Source organism: Panthera tigris, chromosome A1, assembly GCF_018350195.1.
Source record: "Panthera tigris isolate Pti1 chromosome A1, P.tigris_Pti1_mat1.1, whole genome shotgun sequence".
In the NCBI taxonomy this organism is placed as follows: Eukaryota; Metazoa; Chordata; class Mammalia; order Carnivora; family Felidae; genus Panthera; species Panthera tigris.
Window position 1 is genome coordinate 163,154,975 of NC_056660.1, and position 21,201 is coordinate 163,176,175.

General features: G+C 38.3%; 1 protein-coding gene across 1 annotated transcript in view; it reads right to left on the reverse strand.

Annotated features, from left to right (window-relative positions):
- Nucleotides 1-12,964: 12,964 nt before the first annotated feature.
- Nucleotides 12,965-21,201, reverse strand: part of LOC122231508 — a 52,778-nt gene continuing 44,541 nt past the window's right edge. The window contains exons 6-7 of the mRNA XM_042959630.1: nt 15,342-15,477; nt 12,965-13,386 (exon numbers count right to left, since the gene is read on the reverse strand). Coding sequence (XP_042815564.1) covers nt 13,287-13,386; nt 15,342-15,477 — 236 coding nt within the window. The 3' untranslated portion in view covers nt 12,965-13,286. The remainder of the gene's footprint in view (nt 13,387-15,341; nt 15,478-21,201) is intronic.

Here is a 21,201-nt window from a genome sequence, read left to right on the forward strand (position 1 = left end):
TGAAGTGGCTGACAGCTGACGATGCTCTTACTTTCAACCATAAGACATCCAAGGCTTCTTGGAGAAATGGCTGACTCCAGGCTGAGCATGGAAAGTACAATATAAACCTAGAACATCTTTTTGTACCAGAAAGTAAAAAAAAAAAAAAATGCTCAAGGAATGAACAACATCAACTAGACGCAGAGCCAGTTGGCAGGAACTCCCACTGACCAAACCTGAGACAGTTTGAACATCCAAGTGAGTAATGAGAATAACAGATAGAATCAGGAACCATGAATTCATACTGACATAAATAAATAAGTGGATACTTTAAAAAATTTATGAGAGAAGGGATATTCATGTATTTTAAAAGTGACTCTCCACAGGCTACGTATTACAGGGAGATAGAAACTAAGGTTGTGGTAGAGAAATTTGACAGAGAGCACCTTAATCAAGTGATCAAAGTGAACATTAGTAGTAATGGTAAAAATAGAGATTGTTTACCACTTGATAGGATGCAAGGGGAAGAAAACAACCTCACATTTGTGATATTTTTAGTCTATTCACAAGAAAATATCAGAGTAATCAAAATTACTACAAAATAACTGAAAGTACCTGGTTCTTAAAGTCAAGGAAATGTTCCAGGTGGAAGGAGACTAAAACGATGTGACAACTAAGGGCAACACATACTTCTGAAGTGGATCCTGGTAAAGGATATTACTAGAACAACTGGTGGCATTCAAGTGGGGTCTGAGGATTAGCTGGTGGTAATGTATCAGTGCTAATTTCTTAATATTGATGGCTCCGTAGTGGTTGTGAAACAGAATGTCCTTGTTTGTAGGAAATGGACATTAACTTCTTGGAGTATGATGGCACATCATGTCAGTGACTTATTCTCATATGATTCAGGAATCAATTTTTTTTGTGTGATATTTGTAACTTTTTTGCAAATTTGAGATGGTTTAAAACAATTAAAGTTGCTCCCTCAGCTTTTGCCATACAGTCATAGCATTTCTTCTAGATTGGTTGTTGGTCCTCTCTTGGGCAAAGGGTAATGTGGAAGAAGGTTGATGTCAAGTGCAAAGTGAAGGAATGAAAATTTATGGGGAATATCATGCTACTGACTCCCCCTCATCCTGGGAACTGTCTCCTAAGACAGATTAAGTTCCAGTGAAACTCGATTCCTTTCTCATTTCAGCTCTTATCAACCCTCACACTGCAACTATGGGCCACTGATTTGTTTCCTGACGTTTTATCCCCATTGCCTAGCCTAGTGCCGGTGCCTGGCACATGGAAGGCTCAATAGCTATTTATTTGTTTCTTTGTTTATTTATTTACTTATATTTAATGCTTATTTATTTTGAGAGAGAGCACACATGTGCGGGAGTGGGAGAGAGAGAATCCCAAGCTGGCTTGGCACTATTAGTGCAGAGTGGGACACGGGGCTCAATCCCACAGAACCGTGAAATGATGACCTAAGCCAGAATTAAGAGTTGGGTACTTAACCCACTGAGCCACCTAGGCACTCTGTTCAATAGCCATTTAAAGGATTAACTAATGACACCCTCTAGAAATGAAGCCAGCAATGAAGTCTTAGAAAATTAGTTCAACCGTTATTTAACATCCTCCATTAGTTTAAGAACTAAGCAGCAAAGAATTTTTTGTTTATTTTGGTTTCTGCATCATTCTTTTGAATGAGGTATTTCTATTTATGGACTCTCCAGATTCATACATCTTCCTGAACAGTCCCAGGTACTTAGCTCCCTGGAATATAATGTTATGTGGCAAGTTCCTCTAGTCTAGCTTTCTTACACTTACCTACATGAGAGAGTTATCATCTTTTAAGAATTGATGGAAGATGTTTCTCTAACTTTTCTTCAATACGTGACTCCAGATAAAGGGATTTTCTTGGTCTGTCATGAGTGGAAAACTTCATCACTTTTACTTCTGGCCAAAATCTGACTTGCTATGCAGAATTCCCCCATGATCAACCCTGAATTCAAATTCTGATAACTAATATTAAAATTCTAATAATAGTTAACAGTTATTAATTGCTTTTTAGGTACCAATCACTGTGCTAATCCTTTTTATGCATCAGTTCATTCCAACAAGCTTATAAGTACCCTTTTTGTATATGTTTTATACTTGAAGAGACAGATATTAGACTGAGCTTCTAGGAACCACTCCCAAATCTTCATGTCAAAACTGGGCTGCGGAGTTGCTGCCTTGGCCACCATGGGAAAGTTGCCTGTCCAACTGAAGCTCTGCTCCTCCAGCTCTCAGCTTGAGAACCAAGCTCGCAACACGACTGCTCTGCTCCACTCTTTCCCTGCATACTCAGTTCCAAATTCAAGTCTCATATTTGTGTATCTGATTGATAGAGCCAGAACTCCCATCTGGAACCTACGCTGTTACAGAGTCTGGGACATGTACTCTTTACCTTTCTAGCTCTGTAGTACAGGAAAGAATACAAGAAGGGCATTGCAATAGATGTAGACCAAACTAATCTCCACCTTGTTACAGCAGAACCTCACTGTTGGGATTGGTTTATCAATGCCTACAGCAAGATTACAAATGCATTGTGGAGTATGTCTCACTTTAGTTTCTACCTCTGAATTCACAAAATCCTCATATTGATTATCTTTAATACATCCATCTGAATGAGGTCGATTCCCATGATTCTTTAAGCCCCTTTTCTCTTGTTCTTTTAAAAGCTCTAGTGATTTCCAACATGGATAGTTTATTTCATAGTTCTTTTATTTAATTTTTGTAGAATCACAGATTTGCTAGTTTCTCAGTCACCTAGAAAAGTATAGCTTTCTGTGTCTCTGCTTCTTAGGGATACAAAGACTGTGTGGCCGAGCTCAGTATAGTATCCAGCCAAGACTTTTTGGAAGAAGAAACTCATGTCTCCATTACTGTTTGTTTTCTTTTTTTAAAAAAATGTTTTAAATGTTTATTTATTTGAGAGAGAGAGAGAGAGAGAGAGAGAGAGAGAGAGAGAATGAGCAGAGGAGGGGCAGAGAGAGAGGGAGACACAGAATCTGAAGCAGGCTCCAGGCTCTGAGCTATCAACACAGAGCCCAACACAGGGCTCGAACTCACGAACTGAAGTTGGGCGCTTAACCTACTGAGCCACCCAGGTGCCCCTGTTTTGTTTTCTTTTTTTTCTTTTTTTATTTTTTAATGTTTATTTATTATTGAGAGACAGAGAGACAGAGAGCGTGAGCAGGGGAGAGGTAGAGAGAGGGGGAAACACAGAATCTGAAGTAGGTTCCAGGCTCTGAGCTGTCAGCACAGAGCCCAACGCGGGGCTCAAACTCACAAACTGCGAGATCATGACCTGAGCTGAAGTTGGTCACTTAACCAACTGAGCCACCCAGGCACCCCGCTGTTTTCTTACCAGTAGCATATGAAAGGTGTATCTCTGCACTGACCAATAGAAACATATTGTGAGCCACATATATAATTTAAAATTTTCTAGTAGCTACATAAAAAAACTAAAAAGTAATAGGTAAAATTATTTTAATAATATATTTTATTTAACCCACTATTTCTGATACTCATTTTAACATGTTGCAAATATGAAGAAATATTAATGAAATGTTTTACATATCTTGATATTAAGTCTTCCAGATTTAGTATATATTTTACACTAACAACACATCACTAGCCACGTTTCAAGTGGAAAATCTATGCGTGGCTAGAGGCTACCTACTGGATAGTGCTGCTATAGCTAAAGAAAACTGCTTTGCTTTTTTACTTGGCTTGGAATGTGACAGTGTAGTGTCTTCAGGAACTTACTGTTTTGTATTACTGTAACTCAGAGGTCCATGGAAGGGGAATTAATCTGTTCAATCACTTGTGATTTAATTAATCTGTTAAATTACTTGTGATGTGGACATGTAGCAGGAGGCTGGTGGCACCACATTCATTCTGCTCTGCTCTCACCTACGTATTTTTAACCTCTTTAACTATGGATGGCCCAAACGTTGTAGCTGAAGACAACTTTGTGACTGCTATGGTTTAGTCTAGACTTTTTAGTACCCACCACCCTGGAAACCTTATTTCTTTTAATGATATCCTTAATTGGATTGGATTTTCGATGCATAAACTATAACATGGAAAGTACTTCTTTCTCATTACTCTCGTAGAGTGAAATGGTGAACTTTTAGATCCTTTTGATGCACTGGACCTTCGCCAAAATAGTAATTCACAATATTTTGCTCCTTCATGGAACAGAAAGTCAGTATTCTCTAGAACTAGACATTTACTACTTATCACATTTCTCAGCTGTGCTGCCTGAACTTGTAATAGCTCCTGTCACTCATGTCCTGTGCCAAGTACAACAAGCTTGTCATTGAGGCCAGTAAAATCTATTCTACCCTAAGTTCAGAGAGTTTTCTTCCTTTCACGTCTCATTGTCATTATGGAAGTCTCTCAGTGCAAGGTCAGTGGCTGTGAGATTTTTGGAAAAGTTAATATTTGAATTCCTTTTAGTATGAAGTAACACAGTAATTCTTATAGCAGAACTCCTGTTTTTGGTGACCAAGTCATTATGCCTTTGGGATATATCTCCTTTAGAAGGAATATCAAGAACTCACCATCTTATGACTGAGCTCCCAATTTGCCAAGGTTCATCCTATGGTGCTGTGTCAGTGAACAGATTTTAGTTCTTTAGGAGAAAATTAAAAGAAACCTAATGTATTTCTCTGAAGGTCAACATGTTTCCACCTGTCTCTACCTTTTCTACATTATTTACTAGAGTTTCTAGCTATACCATTGGGTTCTGTAAATAAATCTCTACCTCTCAGACCACTACTTCTATGTTACACAGGAGTTGGTGTCTCCAATTCCATTATTCTCAGGTAACCTCCAGACAGCTAGATTTTACAGGTTCCAGCAGACTTCAGTTTCTTTATCTTGAAAATGAGGAGTTAAAAACTCATTCTTTTCCCTCTTTTTTTTTAAAGGGGATGAAAATGTCTAATGAATTGGTTACTTGTGACTCTCTCCCTCTGTTTCAACACGTTCACCTGTAGACAGCCAGGAAGTTCTTTCTGGCTCATGTTAGTGATCATATAGTAGGGTTTATGTTTAAGATAATTTGGAGTCTCCTTATTCTTTACTGTCAGGGCTAGGTATTCAGTTCCCTTCTCATCATAGTTTTTCTTTATGATCTCACTTACCTTTTTTATGTCTCTGCTTCGGTACAAAGCAAGTATTTTACCATATGACAAAAGAATGTACTGAATATCCTTTACCTATGACACAATTGACCTGTGGTTTTAGGACTTGTGCATCGAGTTATTTTTTTATTTAGAAAACAAAAGAAAACAAAATGGTCTTTGGAGAAAACTGGCACTTTTAGAGGTACAACTTGAGGCCTTGGAAGAGAACAAAGCTACCTGGTGAATGTGTTTAATGTGTTAAAAGAGCCATTACCATTGGCAATAATCAACTGAGCCAAATAGGTGCAGAGTAAGGAAAAGATTACTTAGCACACAACACTTTGTTATCCTGAAACTCTCCTATGACGGTGTGTTTATCAGTGGTAAAAGTTCCAGGAGTGGTAGGAAAACAGCACCCAGTTCTACTTTCATTGATTATTCAGCCTAACAAGAGGTATAGGAGTTAGGTGATATCAAGAATATGTCATGCAAATTTAGCACATTTCATTTTTAAATGTTTATAATTTGCTGGAAATAATGATACAAAATTTATGTCATCATAATTTGAGTAATGGTGCTTTAACAGCTAGTTAGTTGGTTTCGGATGCCACCCCACAGAGCAAAATATTTGAGACTTCAACACTAGAGCAATGCTTACTTTTAATTAAGAGTTAATTATAATTCATTCAGTCATACCCCCTTCCCAGTTGCTCTCAGTTATGCTATGAAGGCCAAGCCCCCCAGCGATCCGTTATTACCTCATCTCCATTCTGGGCTCTGTGTATTTGCCAGTATGATGCAATCTCCTGGCTCCTTGTACTGCCAAAGCTCCTGGTCCGTGGTCAGCACACTTGAATCTATAAACTCTTGTCCGATTATTCATTTGTTTCCCTTGTTCCAGCAGAAATCCATCTCTTCCCAAAGGAGCTTCTTCTCCCTGTCTGGGTCTCAGAATCATTTTCATTCTCTCTTTGTGTAAGCTAGTTATTTTCCTCCTTGTGCTCATCATGTTTTGTACTTATTTCATCCATTGATTTATCTTATTGCCAGTTGACAGTGAGACTCCTCCCCTAGAAGGTCAGTCTGTCAGTGAGGACAGAGACCCCGTTTACCAGGCAACTCTTTTCTAGGGCCTGAAGCATATTGAGAATGAATGAGTGAATGAATGACTATAGAGCTAAATGTTTGAAAATATTTTTAAAACGAATTCTATTTTTTGACTAAGTATGTGGATGCTGCGGTCACCAGTTTTACCTGATAAATTGAGGATTTGTCATTAGATAATGGCCTATTGCTGCTAAATAAATACATTCTGTATAGGTTTGTCAGGTGGCCACATTTATTTTACTTGGTTTCTGAAGCATTTAGACTTCGCAGCAGGACATGATAGGGTAGTGATCCTATGTGACATAGCATGTTTGTTTATTCTCAGTAAAAAGTTGGAAATTTTACCTCTCTAGGAATGCACAGAATAGCACCTACAACTGCTTTAGCTGAACCGATGTGTACACAATTCTAAGCTGCTACTACATTTCAAGCCAGGTATAAACAGGTCCTGGGGTAAAAACATCACAGTTTAGGACCGAAAATGGATGCCATATGAGGAAAGAGGAACCTCCTATTTTTCTTAAAAAATTTTTCACATTTATTTATTTTTGAGAGACAGAGAGAGACAGAGCATGCTCAGGGGAAGGGCAGAGAGAGAGGGAGACACAGAATATGAAGCAGGCTCCAGGCCCTGAGCTGTCAGCACAGAGCCCAACGTGGGGCTGGAACTCACACACGGTGAGAGCATGACCTGAGCTAAAGTTGGACGCTTAACCAGCTGAGCCACTTGGATGCCCCAGAAACCTCCTATTTCTTTTCAGGACTGTAGTGGAAGGGGTAGCTCTGTTATAGCCACTACATTTTGTTCAGTTAAAACCCTGTCATGGAACTTAAAATGTCTGTATTACTTCAGGGCTTAGGAATTCCTAAGTAAGATTTTAAAGAAAGATGACGAACGCATGTACATACACACACACACAAACTCCTTTCAAAAGATCAGGAAGGTGTTCTCATGAAAAAAACAAAACAAAACATCATCATCAGTATATTTTTATGGAAGTCCCATAATTAACTAATTCACAGTAAATATAATAATGCTGAACCAACTAGGGCTATATATAACTCCATTGGTCCAATTAGTATCAGATTTCACATGTAATTAACACTCCAGAGGAAAGTGAGAGAAGCTAGAGTGAAAAGTCCATACGAAAGTAGAGCAAAACTATTGGATCACATTACCTTATGTTGTTGCAAAGAGTAGAGAAAAGATTCCCCAAAACACAATTCAGTTTATTTTACAGCATAGAAAAATACAGCATGGATCATTTAAAAATAAAGTCATAATTACAGTGACTACAATTGAACAGATTCACTGAGCAAAACATTTTATTTTTATCTACAAGTTGAGAAACTGATGAAGCATAAAGGACAAATATGTATAATCAGTTGGAAAGTTGTCTGAGAGGGGGATTTTAGCAAAATAAAAGATTCGATGTGGTTCAATGGCATTCACCCAAGAGAGTTCCTGTTTCAAACTTACATTCATAACATAACACTTCATTGCTTTGCTGCTAAATCAACACAGTAGGGGAGCTCTATAGAAGGTCAAGCTCGAATCCAGTACCTTTTAAACAGTGTCCAAAAAAAGGGGTCTCCTGTTTTATATTTACAATTTTAATTACATATTACTATACTTTCCTCATAATCTTAAGTTATATTGTAATTTATTGTGTTACGTGGTAAACTTTTTAAAGTGTGGGGTAGTTGATTACACTCTTCTCCTATGAGCTCAGGAAAAACAACAATTTCTCAAGAACTGTTACTTAAGTAAACTGTTTTGAAATCTGTTTTAGGGCTGAGTCTGCATAGTACAATAGTAAAGGTGAGGTAACTAAATATTTGAAAAGCCGAATGACTTTTTACAGGCAGTACAGGTAGTTGGTGACAGAGCTAGAACTTGTGTCACAGGCTGCAGCTTACAAGTGGTGGTCAGTGGCTGCTTCGGCTGTAAGTAATAAAGTCTTGTCTCAGACACAGGGATCTCATGGACTTCTGCAAGCATCCACGGAACCATGACAGGCAAACACACTAAACTGTATAGTCATCTTAATGGGAATTCTTTGGATTCTAGGGATCCTCTATACCATTAAACTTGTTTAAGCAGCATAAAATCTCAACCAGTGACTTCCCAAAGACTCCATTTTTCTGAAAATAAAACCCTTCTTACTCCTGCTCCACTCCAAACAAACACAGAGTTAGGGCTGCTGAGCTCTCAGAATCTGTTTTCTTGTAATGTAAACCCATTGTCTTGGTCATGAGTAACTGGTCTCTTTGAATTCGTTAGAATTGGTATTGAAAGAACAAAATTATTCTTTCATGGGGAACTGGACCTGAGAGCATATGTACTGGAAGCTGTGAGCTAAAATCATGTTCTTCCAAGTGGATGACAAAGCAGAGAATACCATTTTGTACATTATTCATAAGATGACATATGTCTTACTTTGCCTGAGACATTCCCTGCTTATATCCGTTGTCTCAGTATAATTATTCGTAGTGTCTTCTCTCAAAATGGCCTGATTTGGAAGCTAAATTATATGGTCACCCTAATCACTCATGACTCTGATGGCAAATGATAGAAGCTGGACTTGAACAGCAGCTACCTAGATATCTCCCAGGGTTCCACCATCCAAAGTAAGACACAACTTTCAAGCACTTGGAAAGAGTGGCAAGACAGCATTTTCCTCTTTGTGGGAGCAAGTGCCTCTGAAATGGGAAGTCTCCTGTATCTTATCTTTGGTCAGGGGGAGCTCTGTTTTGACTTTGGTTCTCTTATAAGTGTTTCTGTGTAGGCCCTTGCTTACATAACACTTCATTGGTGATATGCAGAGTAGCTCACCCTACCATGTTGACCCTAGATATGATTGCTACATAGGCTGTTCTACCTTATGCTCTGGCTGTTGACTTTATGAATGAGGAGGCTAGGCAATCTTCACATGTAGATACTGTCTACAAGAGGCCATGACTGTCATTGGAATTTTGACCACAATTCATGCATTCATTCTCTATAACGACTAAAGTCAACCTGCAGGGAGAAAGAAGAAGTGGATGCACAAAAGCAGTAGCACAGAGAGAGATGAAACCTCAGGTTTCTTCTTAATGCTTTGATCACCATTGAAGCTACCTCTGAGGTGCATTCTTGCCTTCATTTCCATAGATGCCACCATTTCTTCATAATTATAATACCTTTATACTTATGTCTACTCCAAAACCTTTCGGTAACTGTCAACCCTTAAAGTCCTAATGCAACTTGGAATCTAAATTCATAATTAGAAGATTTAATTTTCATCTGTGATCAGGTCAGTAGCTGGAATTCATTTATTTATGCTTTTCCACATGAATATTGAATACTTAATGTATGCTAGACAGCGTGCTAGTTTCAGGGAATACAGTTAAGACAGACATATTCCTACCTCCCTGAAGTCATCACACCTGGAATTAAAAACATGAGAACCTCCTCACTCTGCTTCAAAAGATTGATCAAATAATCCACTAGCATAATTCAGAACTTTGTTTATGCATCCTGGGTATTCATAGCCTGTGAAGAGTCACTGAAATGAAAATCTCTGCTTAAGAATGGGCTCCATTCTAAAAAGACAGGTTTGGAAACATATGAGGGATATTTTTAAACCAAAAAGATACATGCATAAATATTGTATATGTAAGCTGTGAGGAATTGTTAGTATAGAGTGGTTACTTTTTAAAAAAATATGCTTTATAGGTTCATTAGCTTTTACATCCCACTATGTACACGTCTTTGAAATGGTTTTATATGGTTGTTACATGGGTTGGAATGGAAAACAGAATTGTACTCTGGAGAAAGTATTTTTTCTCAGAAGTCAGGGTGGGTATGGAGAAATTGTTCCAAGCCCAGGAAGAAGCTTGAGAGGGATTGGGAGGCAAGGGATCATTGAGATCATTTTCTCAGGCTAAGTGGGTGAGGCAAATAAGGAAATAGACTGATTGCCTGTAGTTCCCTTCTAATTCATTGTGCTCTTTGATATTTCTTAATTTATCTTCACTAAATGTAATTCCCAAGTACAGAACAGTCCAGGGGTTTTCTTTTATAGTGTGCACATTAAGTCAACAGATGAGGCAGAACAAGAATTGGAGCGAGATCAGCACTACTTAGGCCCATCAGGGACCTCCTGAGAACAATGTGGGCTTAGTTTAGGGCTTCTAGGAATACTGATGGAAAATCTTCCAAGTTTATCAAGGAGTGGGGCTAGCAGAGTTTAGACAACTATAGGCCAGTCTTTGGGTTCTAAATAGGCAATACTATGCAGCAGATGACCCACAAAACCTGAAACTATATTTGGCTCTCTCTATTAAGCCCACTTAAGATGGAAACCCTGATGGAATGTTCCTTTATCCTCTCTACCTGTGGGTAGTGAAATGGAGACAAGATGTATTCCCTCAGGAAGAGTCCACAGAGATGTGACTATTGGCTGACAATCCTTGCTAATGATATTGATAATCATATTGAGAGTTCATCAGGGACACTCACTGTTCCAGTGCTTTTTGTACACTATTCATATAATTCTCACAAACACATGTGACAGATACTATTATCCCCATTTATAGATGAGGAAGCTAAAGCAGGGAGGGTTAAAGTTTACCTGTGTAAAGTCACAGCCAGGAAGTGACAGAGCTAAAATTTGAACTTGGGCCTTCTGGCTACAGAGAACAGACTTTAATAATTTTTTCGCCTCTCCTAATGGTAGTAGGCTGGTGGCAGTCAGTTCTTGGTCCACAGTAGGTGCTCAATGAATAAATAATTGACTAACTGACCACTGGACTCATGGCAAGCTCTCTTTGATTTGCCAAAAGGTGGGCTAATCCTAAAATGTGTGGTCAGATAGTGCATATGTAGAAGACTGGCCCTGCCCTTTCCCCTCCATATTGTATCTATTAAAGATGGAAACCTTGTGGATCTTGAGAAATGTTCTTAATCTTAGACCTAAAAAGTTCTTTTTGAGTCACATATCCCTTGAAAATCAAATAAAAGCTTAAAATTGACTCCACATAAAAATGCTCACACAAATTTTTTTGGCATAATGTATGGTACTGTTTAGAGCTCTAGAATCTTCCAGGAATAGCAACAGTAGTTTTTGAGGAGTAACTTTGAACATTGATACCTTTTACTTTCAACTGAGTTATACAACTGCTTAATTCAGGGAAAATTGTATTCACATTTTATTGAGGTAGTTGCTTTTGTTTTTCCCCTTCAGGAGAAAGCTCTGTGCCAGTGTTACAGTTGGCTGTGGTCACTAGCTGGCTGCCTGGTAACGGCACAGTTTGTGCATTCCATGGCGGAGCTCCAAAGAGGCCGAGTGCTCCACTGGGGAGCGGATGTATGAGCTCCAGGTTTCTGACATGAACATTACTGATGATGCCCCTGCTGAAAGACCTCATTATTGTCATGGCAAATACTGGGAGAACAAAGAGACCATTGTCAGAACAGAGGACTATCTGTTATTGTTAATTGAATATTTTTGATTATGGTATTAGGTTGGTTAGGGTATTACGGCATGTCTTTTGGGGGGCATGGATTCATTTGTGCAGCTTCTCTTAATACAGGAACTAAGTAGCACATGCTCACACACTCACGCATCCTTTATCTGAGTTGTGGTGAATGACAGCTGCAAACTGTTGCCATCTATTTGAAGAGTTCGCAGTCTTTGGGGGAGAGGGCAGAGGTGAGGAGTGTATGAAAAATGGCATGAATTTTGATATCTTTTTCACATTTAAGATTCTCTGTAAAATGATATAATTTGAATCAACACGAAGTTCTTCATGAGATTGTAGAGATATAAACATGATTTATTGCTGGAATCGATGTGTTTCCAATCTCAGGCAAAGACTAGAAGCATTGGACAACTTCGGAAAGTGGGTGATTACATTATCTCTGTGAAACCACACATTCTTTATAACAATGAAGAGCTGTAGGATGAGTGGAAACAACACTGGATGGAGGGATGAAGACCCGGATTCAGTTCCTGGTCTTTCATTAACAACCTTGGTGATCTTCAACAGGCAACTCCCTCCCTGAGATTTCGCCATAAACAGGGCTTGAGCTGTAAGGTCTTTGTGAGCTCTGAAATACTATTATTTTGTGAACAAACAAGACCGTAAGTTTTCATTACTGTTTTCAGTTGTTCCAGAGCACTTAAATCTGACAGTTGAACTCCCTGAAACTTGTTTTCCTTGTTCCATTAGTAAGGGCATGGGACTTCCAAGTGCATCACAACATCATGGCTCCACACTGGGATTGTTCCACTAAGAAATGAGGTCACTACTTAGAATTTACTTTTGAATTTCTCTGAATGTTACTTCCAGGGCAGGACATTCTTGACTTATTTTGTGTTTTCCCTTTGCAGTGTGACAGATATTCAGGTAATAATTCAGGTAATCATACGATGCATTTTTTGAGTTTGCTCCCCTAAATTCAGCCTACTTCCTTCCTTATTTTTATAGCAATAATTGTTATTATTTTCTTTCATCTGGGAAGTCCTGGGAGGTAGTTGGGTTAGTTGATTGTAGGATGACCTGACAGAGAGGACCTTGTTTAGCTGTATTATTTATTCACCATTTAAGCCACTTCATTTCCATGATCTTAATTTTTCCAAATATCAGCTTCCCATATCATGGCCTATAGGCATTCTGGGAAGCCTACAGTCAAAGGAAAGAATGGAAGATTTAGCAAAGAATACAAAAAAGAAATTAACTTTTATTGAATTTATGCTTTCAAAAGACATGGGTATGGAACATACTATTTTTTGATGCTAACACGAGCAGCCTGAGGGGCAGAAACGTGAGATATTAATGATGTTGATAGATATTCTATTTTCTGAATGTCACATTAGATGTTGGTGCTTTGGTTCAAAAACAAAGTGATAATATTATCACAAAATTTTAATGTTTTGGAGGAACATTCAGTTGAATGCTATGTAATAAAAAATGTTTTTGTTTCTTCCCACAACAGGCTGGTAGTGATTTTGTGGGTCCTTTCTCTTAAGATTAGGGTTTCTTTTACATTCTGGTCTCCTCTAGAGGTCGATTCATGAAGTCTTGAATAGCCTGATGCAAAGGAAGCCACTTTTTGATAGATGCTTTCAGCGCTGTAATCCAGCTGTAGAAATAACAGTACAGGCCAGTTCATTAAAAAAAAAAAATTGGACTGTAGGAAGATGAAATTTTAAAAAATCATTTAAATTTATTTTCTAATAATTTCTCTCGGTTATTTAGTTTGAAATCAATATAGTAAACCCTCATCCTTAGGTTTGGATTGAATAAAAGGTAAAACACCAAATGCAGAGTATGTAATGTTTAGCAAAGAAGTAAAACTATGTTCATATAAATACTAGGATGAGAAGAATGTTCAATGTTTGTAGACAGTGATTAATGGAGCTATAGGGCTTTTGCAATTATTAATAGTACTTTACAGTTCCTATAGAAATTTCAAATTCAGTTGATCAAATATAGAGTTATCAAATATTGCCATTAGAGCAAGATATTCCTTTATTACATTCTATTAACCACAGCAACCTCTCTAGGTTAGCTCCCCTCTCTTTTCTATTTCCTTCTTTTCATTTTATTTGGTGATGGTTTATAAAGTGTACCCATATAGAATTTATTCTAAGGGTAATTAGCACGTGTCATGTTTTTAAAAGAAAGGTTGGGTCAGATAAGCTTGGGTAGTGGGATTTATGAAGAGGTAACCAGGATTCTTTCTAGCAGGGTGTGTCAGGAACATTGATAAGTTAATATGTTTTGTGATTCTCTAAGGTGGAAATATGATATGGATCATTTCCTAAAAACTATTTTGCGGGAGTAGGGCATCTTGTGGAACCAGAATTCCATGAACCACACTTTGCAAAACTCTACTCGTATGCTTTGAAGTATTTCTCTAGTGACTCACTATTGCTTCCTATCGATAATATTGACTCATGGATTTGGCAGTGAAATCTAACTGTTCAACCTCCACTCTTAGAGAAGACAGTGGATTTTAACAGATAAGGGTTAATTTTATTTTACTGACCCTTTTTCTAATATGCCAGCTGGAGTCTTACCTTCAAGGGAACCATCTTAGTTTGCCACCCAGATTGTATAGCATAAGCCCAAGGAAAAAGATCTTGGCAAAATATCTAGCAATTCTATATTCATTAACCTCCCACTCTAGCCTATCCTTAGGAATGAGTGGTGCAGACAAGGTTTACATAATGGGAGAAGGTAGGGAGACTCCTCTCTTCCCTAAAGGTTACTGGCTAGAAATCCTGAAATTCTACTTTCAGAGTTTATTTCTTTGAGTTAAAGCAATGCATTTGGTTCTTGTAAATACCCATGGAAATTTTACCATGTCCTCTGTTTTAATAAATTACTGTGAATTTCTTTATTAGATCTTTTTAACCCAGACAGTTGGGAGAAAGCATCTGGATGAGGTGAGGGATGGTCATCAAGTAGTTGATAGTAGGAATGAGAGATGGAGGGCACAGGACATCTTGAGTACTGAAATTAGATGGAGGATGATCCTCTAGGTACCAGAGAATCCTTCTTTTGCCTCATGGTTTTGTCTCTTTTGACTCTACTGCTATTTTTTCCCCCAAATCATCATGAACCCAAGTGCCCATGTGTGCATGTCAAAGTGGATACTGAACATATTGAATTAGATAGGTAAGTTCTATATCCTTCAATGGCTTATAACAAAGCCAAACAACTGACCAAATTCGGATGGACATGTCAATAAGAGTTATATGAAAGGAGGTGAGACAGCAAATCTGAATTAATAACATAGTATTCATGGAAAACTGTGTTAGTAGATTTTTTTTTTTTTTATGTTTAAGTCTGAGCCCATTGCCTTGGGGAGAATTGTGGACTCCTTTTCCACTTAAAAAAGTACTTCTGGAGGAATCATCTTCTATGCATTGCAAGAAAAAACAATCCTGGGGAGTATTAGCTATGAAGACTATGCAAGAAAGGGAGAGAGTTAACTGAAGATGGGAACTGAAGTTGGAGAGTAAGGGTAAGGGTTTTGCTAAGAAGACTTATCAAAGCAGATGAAGAAGAAATATGCAGACCTTGACTTACCGTTGGTTTTCTGTATTATTTTCTGCACAGAAATAGAAAGTCTTGAACTCTTCAGATGGAGGTTTGAGTTCAATTACTGACTGCTTGAAGCTAAGGATCTGCTCGTTCACCCTGTATCCTTGCAGATATAGACCACCTACAGAGGGTGAAAGAAAAAAAAAATGAGAATAGGGAAAGAGTAAGATGGGGGAAAAAAAGGGAATCTGAAAAAGCATCAAGAAAACTTTGTATCTGAAGGAATCTCTAATTCTAGGTGTCTAATTTTATAGATGAAGACACTGAGACTTGGAAGAATATGTAATTTAAGGTCCTCCACTAACGATTAATGGCAAGACTGGTAATACAGGTGGATTTCCCAGTTTTCATTTTTGTGGTCTTCTCATTATGTGTTCAGTATTTAGCTTGGGTTACTGTGGGTCTAAACCAGGTACTTTACCTGGAGGACACATTTTGAAATAAACTTTTTGGTATCAAAGAGTGACACCTGCAATATCACATTAGAGGAAAATTAAATACTATTTGCTTAGGCAGAACCATTAAAACAGCTTTCCTGAATAATAATGGAGATTGCCAGCAGTTTCTAAAACCAATGTAGATTCTCACCTTCTTTGTGAATATGCAAAGCACATTTAAAATATGAACCCACAGGGTGATATGAGGGAGCCAACTTGAATTAAAATGAGAATAAATGACTGGTTTTGGAAGATAATTTTTTTTCCCCATGGTCCTTTGAGTCCAAGTTAGTGGTTATATATTTCTTGGCCTGAATTTTGTTTCCATTGTCTGGGGGTAGAGAAAGGATATTGGTCTGGGGGAAGAGGCTAAAAACTCAAAACCTTTATGTGTTTTATAGTGTCTTGATGCTCTGTGGTAACCTGAATCTCGTGTACACAATCTAGGTAACGTCATTAATATCAGTGATTAGATGTTTAAACCTGTTTCTTGCTCTTGCTAACTCTTATTCTAATCTCCCACTTCCTCCCAGGAGCCACTTTAGTGCATTGTACTAACAAAATACAAAAATACAACTTGGATGTTTGCCCTATCTGGTAGTTATTCTATACCAAAACGAAACCATGAAGGAAAAATTTCATCCCTTTGACTATGGCTGACCTTTGTTTTCCTTTTGGTTATATTTGGTACTGATGTATACTGTCCGGAAGTCAGACATTTTTTCTTTTTAAACCGAAAGAGTGGCTTTTGGACTTTAAAATTTGTCTGTTTTATAGGGGGGGGTTTACTTTTTTTTTTTTTCCTTAAAATTTGTTTATTTATTTATTTATTTATTTATTTATATGAAGTTTATTGTCAAATTGGTTTCTTTTTTTTTTTCAAATTGGTTTCCATACAACACCCAGTGCTCATCCCAAAAGGTGCCCTCCTCAATACCCATCACCCCCCCTCCCCTCCCCTCCCTCCCACCCCCCATCAACCCTCAGTTTGTTCTCAGTTTTGTTTTTTTTTTTTTTTCAACGTTTTTTATTTATTTTTGGGACAGAGAGAGACAGAGCATGAACAGGGGAGGGGCAGAGAGAGAGGGAGACACAGAATCGGAAACAGGCTCCAGGCTCCGAGCCATCAGCCCAGAGCCTGACGCGGGGCTCGAACTCACAGACTGCGAGATCGTGACCTGGCTGAAGTCGGACGCTTAACCGACTGCGCCACCCAGGCGCCCCTGTTCTCAGTTTTTAAGAGTCTCTTATGCTTTGGCTCTCTTCCACTCTAACCTCTTTTTTTTTTTTTTTCCTTCCCCTCCCCCATGGGTTTCTGTTAAGTTTCTCAGGATCCACGTAAGAGTGAAACCATATGGTATCTGTCTTTCTCAGTATGGCTTATTTCACTTAGGATAACACTCTCCAGTTCCATCCATGTTGCTACAAAGGGCCATATTTCATTCTTTCTCATTGCCACGTAGTATTCCATTGTGTATATAAACCACAATTTTTTTTATCCATACATCAGTTGATGGACATTTAGGCTCTTTCCATAATTTGGCTATTGTGGGCACCTGAATGGCTCAGTTGGTTAAGCATCTGACTATGGCTCAGGTCATGATCTTATAGGGGGGGTTTAGATGCAACACTAAATTAAATTTTTTTTTATTTAAAAAGAGTGAGTTTCAAAGCTAACTTCTAGAAATGCATTCATTTCAGAAATGGTTAGATTTTTTTCCCCTTTAGTAGGTCCCAGTAAAATGGTATTTATAAAAATCAGAGAGTGACTTGTGTCTTTGTGCTAATCTACACTACACAACATGAAATTCACACATTTGAAGTGGGCAATGATTTTTAGTTTATTTATGGAGTGGTGTGACCATCACCATAATCTAATTTTAGAACATTTTCATCACCTCAAAAAGAAACTCCATACCCATTAGCAGTCATTCCCCACTTGCTGCCCCAACCTAACACTAGGTGACTCTAACCTACTTTCTATCTCTATGGATTTGCTTTTCCTGGGACACTTAATATAAATGGAATCATACAATATGCAGTCTTTTGTGACTGGCTTCTTTTATCCGGTATGATGTTTTCAAGGTTCATCCATGTTGTGTCGTGTATCAGTACTTCATTCCTTTTTATGGATAAATGATATTCCATTGTATGGGTATACCACATTTTATTTATCTATTCATTAGTTCATGGATGGACATTTGAGTTTTCTTCATTTTCATGACTATAATGATTAAAATTATGAATACTTATATACAAATTTTTGCATAGATATATATTTTGGGGTATATCCTAGAATTAGAATAAGCAATGTGCTAGATGTGTCAGAACTATAGGCTACCCAAAGACATATCCAAGGGTTATTTTGCTGTCTTAATTCTCTGCTCCCAACAATAGCACAATGCATTTATATTACTGTACTGGTTTCTGACGTCTTCTTACTTGTGAGATTTCCCTTTCTCATATGTCTAAGCAGATATGAATACCCTCTTCTGTCCCTACACTTTTTGAGAATGGATAGAAAGTTTTGTCCAAAAATATGTCTGCTACAAACAGGAAAGTTTCTGACCCCTTTTCTAACCAGTTGCAGGGTAGAAATGATTGGCAGTAAAGACGTCTGACTATAACCCTATTACCTCATTTGAGATGACCTCATTGGTCCAGTCTCTATCTGTTATTAAGTAGCAGCAATAAATAGCAAGCTGGCGCAACATTTGGACAGAGATTTCTCAGAAGAACTATGCAAGCATTAAGTGTTCCATTTGTTGCAATAATGTAAAATATATCTGAGAAGTGCACATAGACCTTGATGTGATTTATTCAAGAACAATAGTTAAGTCACAATTTGTTACTTTCAGCTTTTGCTGGAGAGAGATAAGAGGGAAAAAAATCAAGTATATGGTGAATGACAAGGAGCCTGAGGGCCTAGGAAGAGGCATTTGACCAAAGGGCTTTTGGAAATACTTGTACAATGGCTTTTTAATATTAGCCAGCATAGGAGAGGCCGTGATGCATATTGTTAAAGTATGAGCACTTTCCTTGACAGTAAGCACAGACTTCAGGGAGCTGACCAGTGCTATTTCTACAACTCTTACAATACACATTAGAGGCATGTTTATCTAGCTGAAAGTACAATGTGAGATTCGCATCTACCCTGTTTTTTCCAGGAAATTAGGGCCATGTGGCTTTTCACGTTGCGTACTTTCCCCTTTCACTGTTATCGTTTCCCTGCCTTCTCTTTGCTGTCCCCGGGATTGTCTCAGTCCCTCAGGTGACTGTTACAGTAAATAAGTCAGGTCCCAAATACTACACATACCTTTAGAAGAAATATCATGTGAGGTGTTCGGGATCTCTTATAAAGAAGATAAATCAATGGGATAAAATTAATATAAAATAAAATGAAAATAAAGCAGTAAAGCCTCTGAGATGCTGTGGTCAGGGGACCATGTCTCTATGAAGTGGTGACCACAGAAAGTTGAGTCTTAATAACAAAGCAACTAATATCCTAGGTGGATGACAAAGATAATTAAAAGGAAAGAACCTAAGATTCTGAACACAAAACTGACCAGGAATGCAGAGACAATGTTTTTGTACATGAGTATTTTTCCAGGCTTTTTGCCTGTGATCCAAAGATGTGATAAATACAGAGCTCTATGGGTTTTCATACAGTTAGACCAAAAGTTTTGTGGAACATTGTGATGTACCATGATATTTTCTATTCAATTAAATTCTATTCTGTTGTACATTTTTTTTTAATGTTTAGTTATTTTTGAGAGAAAGAGAGAGAATGATAAAACCTGAGCGGGGGAGGGGCAGAGAGAGAGGAAGACACAGAATCCGAAGCAGGCTCTAGGCTCCAAGCTGTCAGCACAGAGCCCGACATGGGGCTCGAACCCACAAACTGTGAGATCATGACCTGAGCCAAAGTTGGATGTTTAACCAACTGAGCCAGCCAGGAGCCCTTATTCTGTTGTACTTTTAAATACTTGCCACAACCTACTACATTGACTGCATGGCTCAGTAAGGGGGTAAAAACCTGTGGTTTGGCGAATAATGCTATAAATAGTAACCAGGGCCTGTTTCACTGGGCTGGAGAATAAGGAACCAAGCAAGGGTAGGATATGCAAGAGCCAAGCAGAGCTTGGACAATACAAGTGAAGGAGGAACTATAGATCAGACCAGCACAAAGGTCATTCACTTAGCATAACCTGGAAGAACTGAGTATAAGTATTAGAACTCTGTACAATCTTTATAAATATAACGATTCACATTCCATGCATATAAAAATGATTACATTCAACTGAGTACTTTATTTTATTTTTAATTGATTCATTTTAGTGCCTGTGGTGTTCATGGCACAGCATAGGTTCAGCCCTAACTCAATAAATTTCTTCACTGTCCTTACAATTCCCAGTTGTTGTGATAAATAGTTGGACTGTGCGGATCATGGCTATGGCAGCCAATGTGCTGATTTCCAGAGACTAGATGCCAAATACTGAGTACTACTTTAAGAAGACTAATTTCTGGCAGGGAGTGCTATATATAGCATTATGGCTAAGAGTTTGGGCATAAAGATTTGGATAACATTTGCTCAAATTTTGTCCCCTAACAGCTAGGTGACCACATCAGCATGTTAGTTAATTTCTCTAAGCCTTAGTTTCTGACTTATACTGGGGCAATAACCGTGGATGTTTTGCAAATATTAGTTTTAGATGATGAGCATAAAGTACTTATTTAAGTGCTGGACACACAGGAAGCATTCAATGAGACATACTTTCTGCCACCAATACACCTGAGCAGAATGATCCAGGCCTCTCAAAAAAATGCGGCTCCCCAGGGCAGTGATTCTTAGTGGACAGTAGAGAGAAGCATTTCTCTTTTGGGGATTTTCCACAGGAGATTTCCATATGCCTCTGTCTCAGCTTGGGTCTCACTGTGCCAGATCATTGGCTACGGGCCTCAGGTCACGATGCAAGTTAAGATGTATAAGATTGAGAAGGGCTCTTAGGAAAAGAATGTAAACCTCACTGCAAAATTCCAATCTTGGGAAGGGTAAAGCACCCCAGAAGAGCTTCTGCACAGCCACCTTAATGCTAATGAAGAGTGAGCTGCTGATTAACCTTGGGAGAGCTTCCATCCGGACCCAGCAGCTGTCAGGGTGAGAGTGGGGAGGAGGGAAGTAAAGTGTATTTTCTGGCACAAGGTGCATGCTTAGGCAAATGGCACTTTTTATTCAAGAAAGAGTAGAGTCATGTAAAACCCTAAATCACAGGCCTCGATTTTAGAACATGGCCTAGACATAGCATTTTCTTTTGGAATTTCAGCAAGAAAAATGTTCTTTTAATCCATATTTGAGATAATTTAAGCTAGAAATGGAGGGCCCGTGGACATAGGAATATTTAAGATGT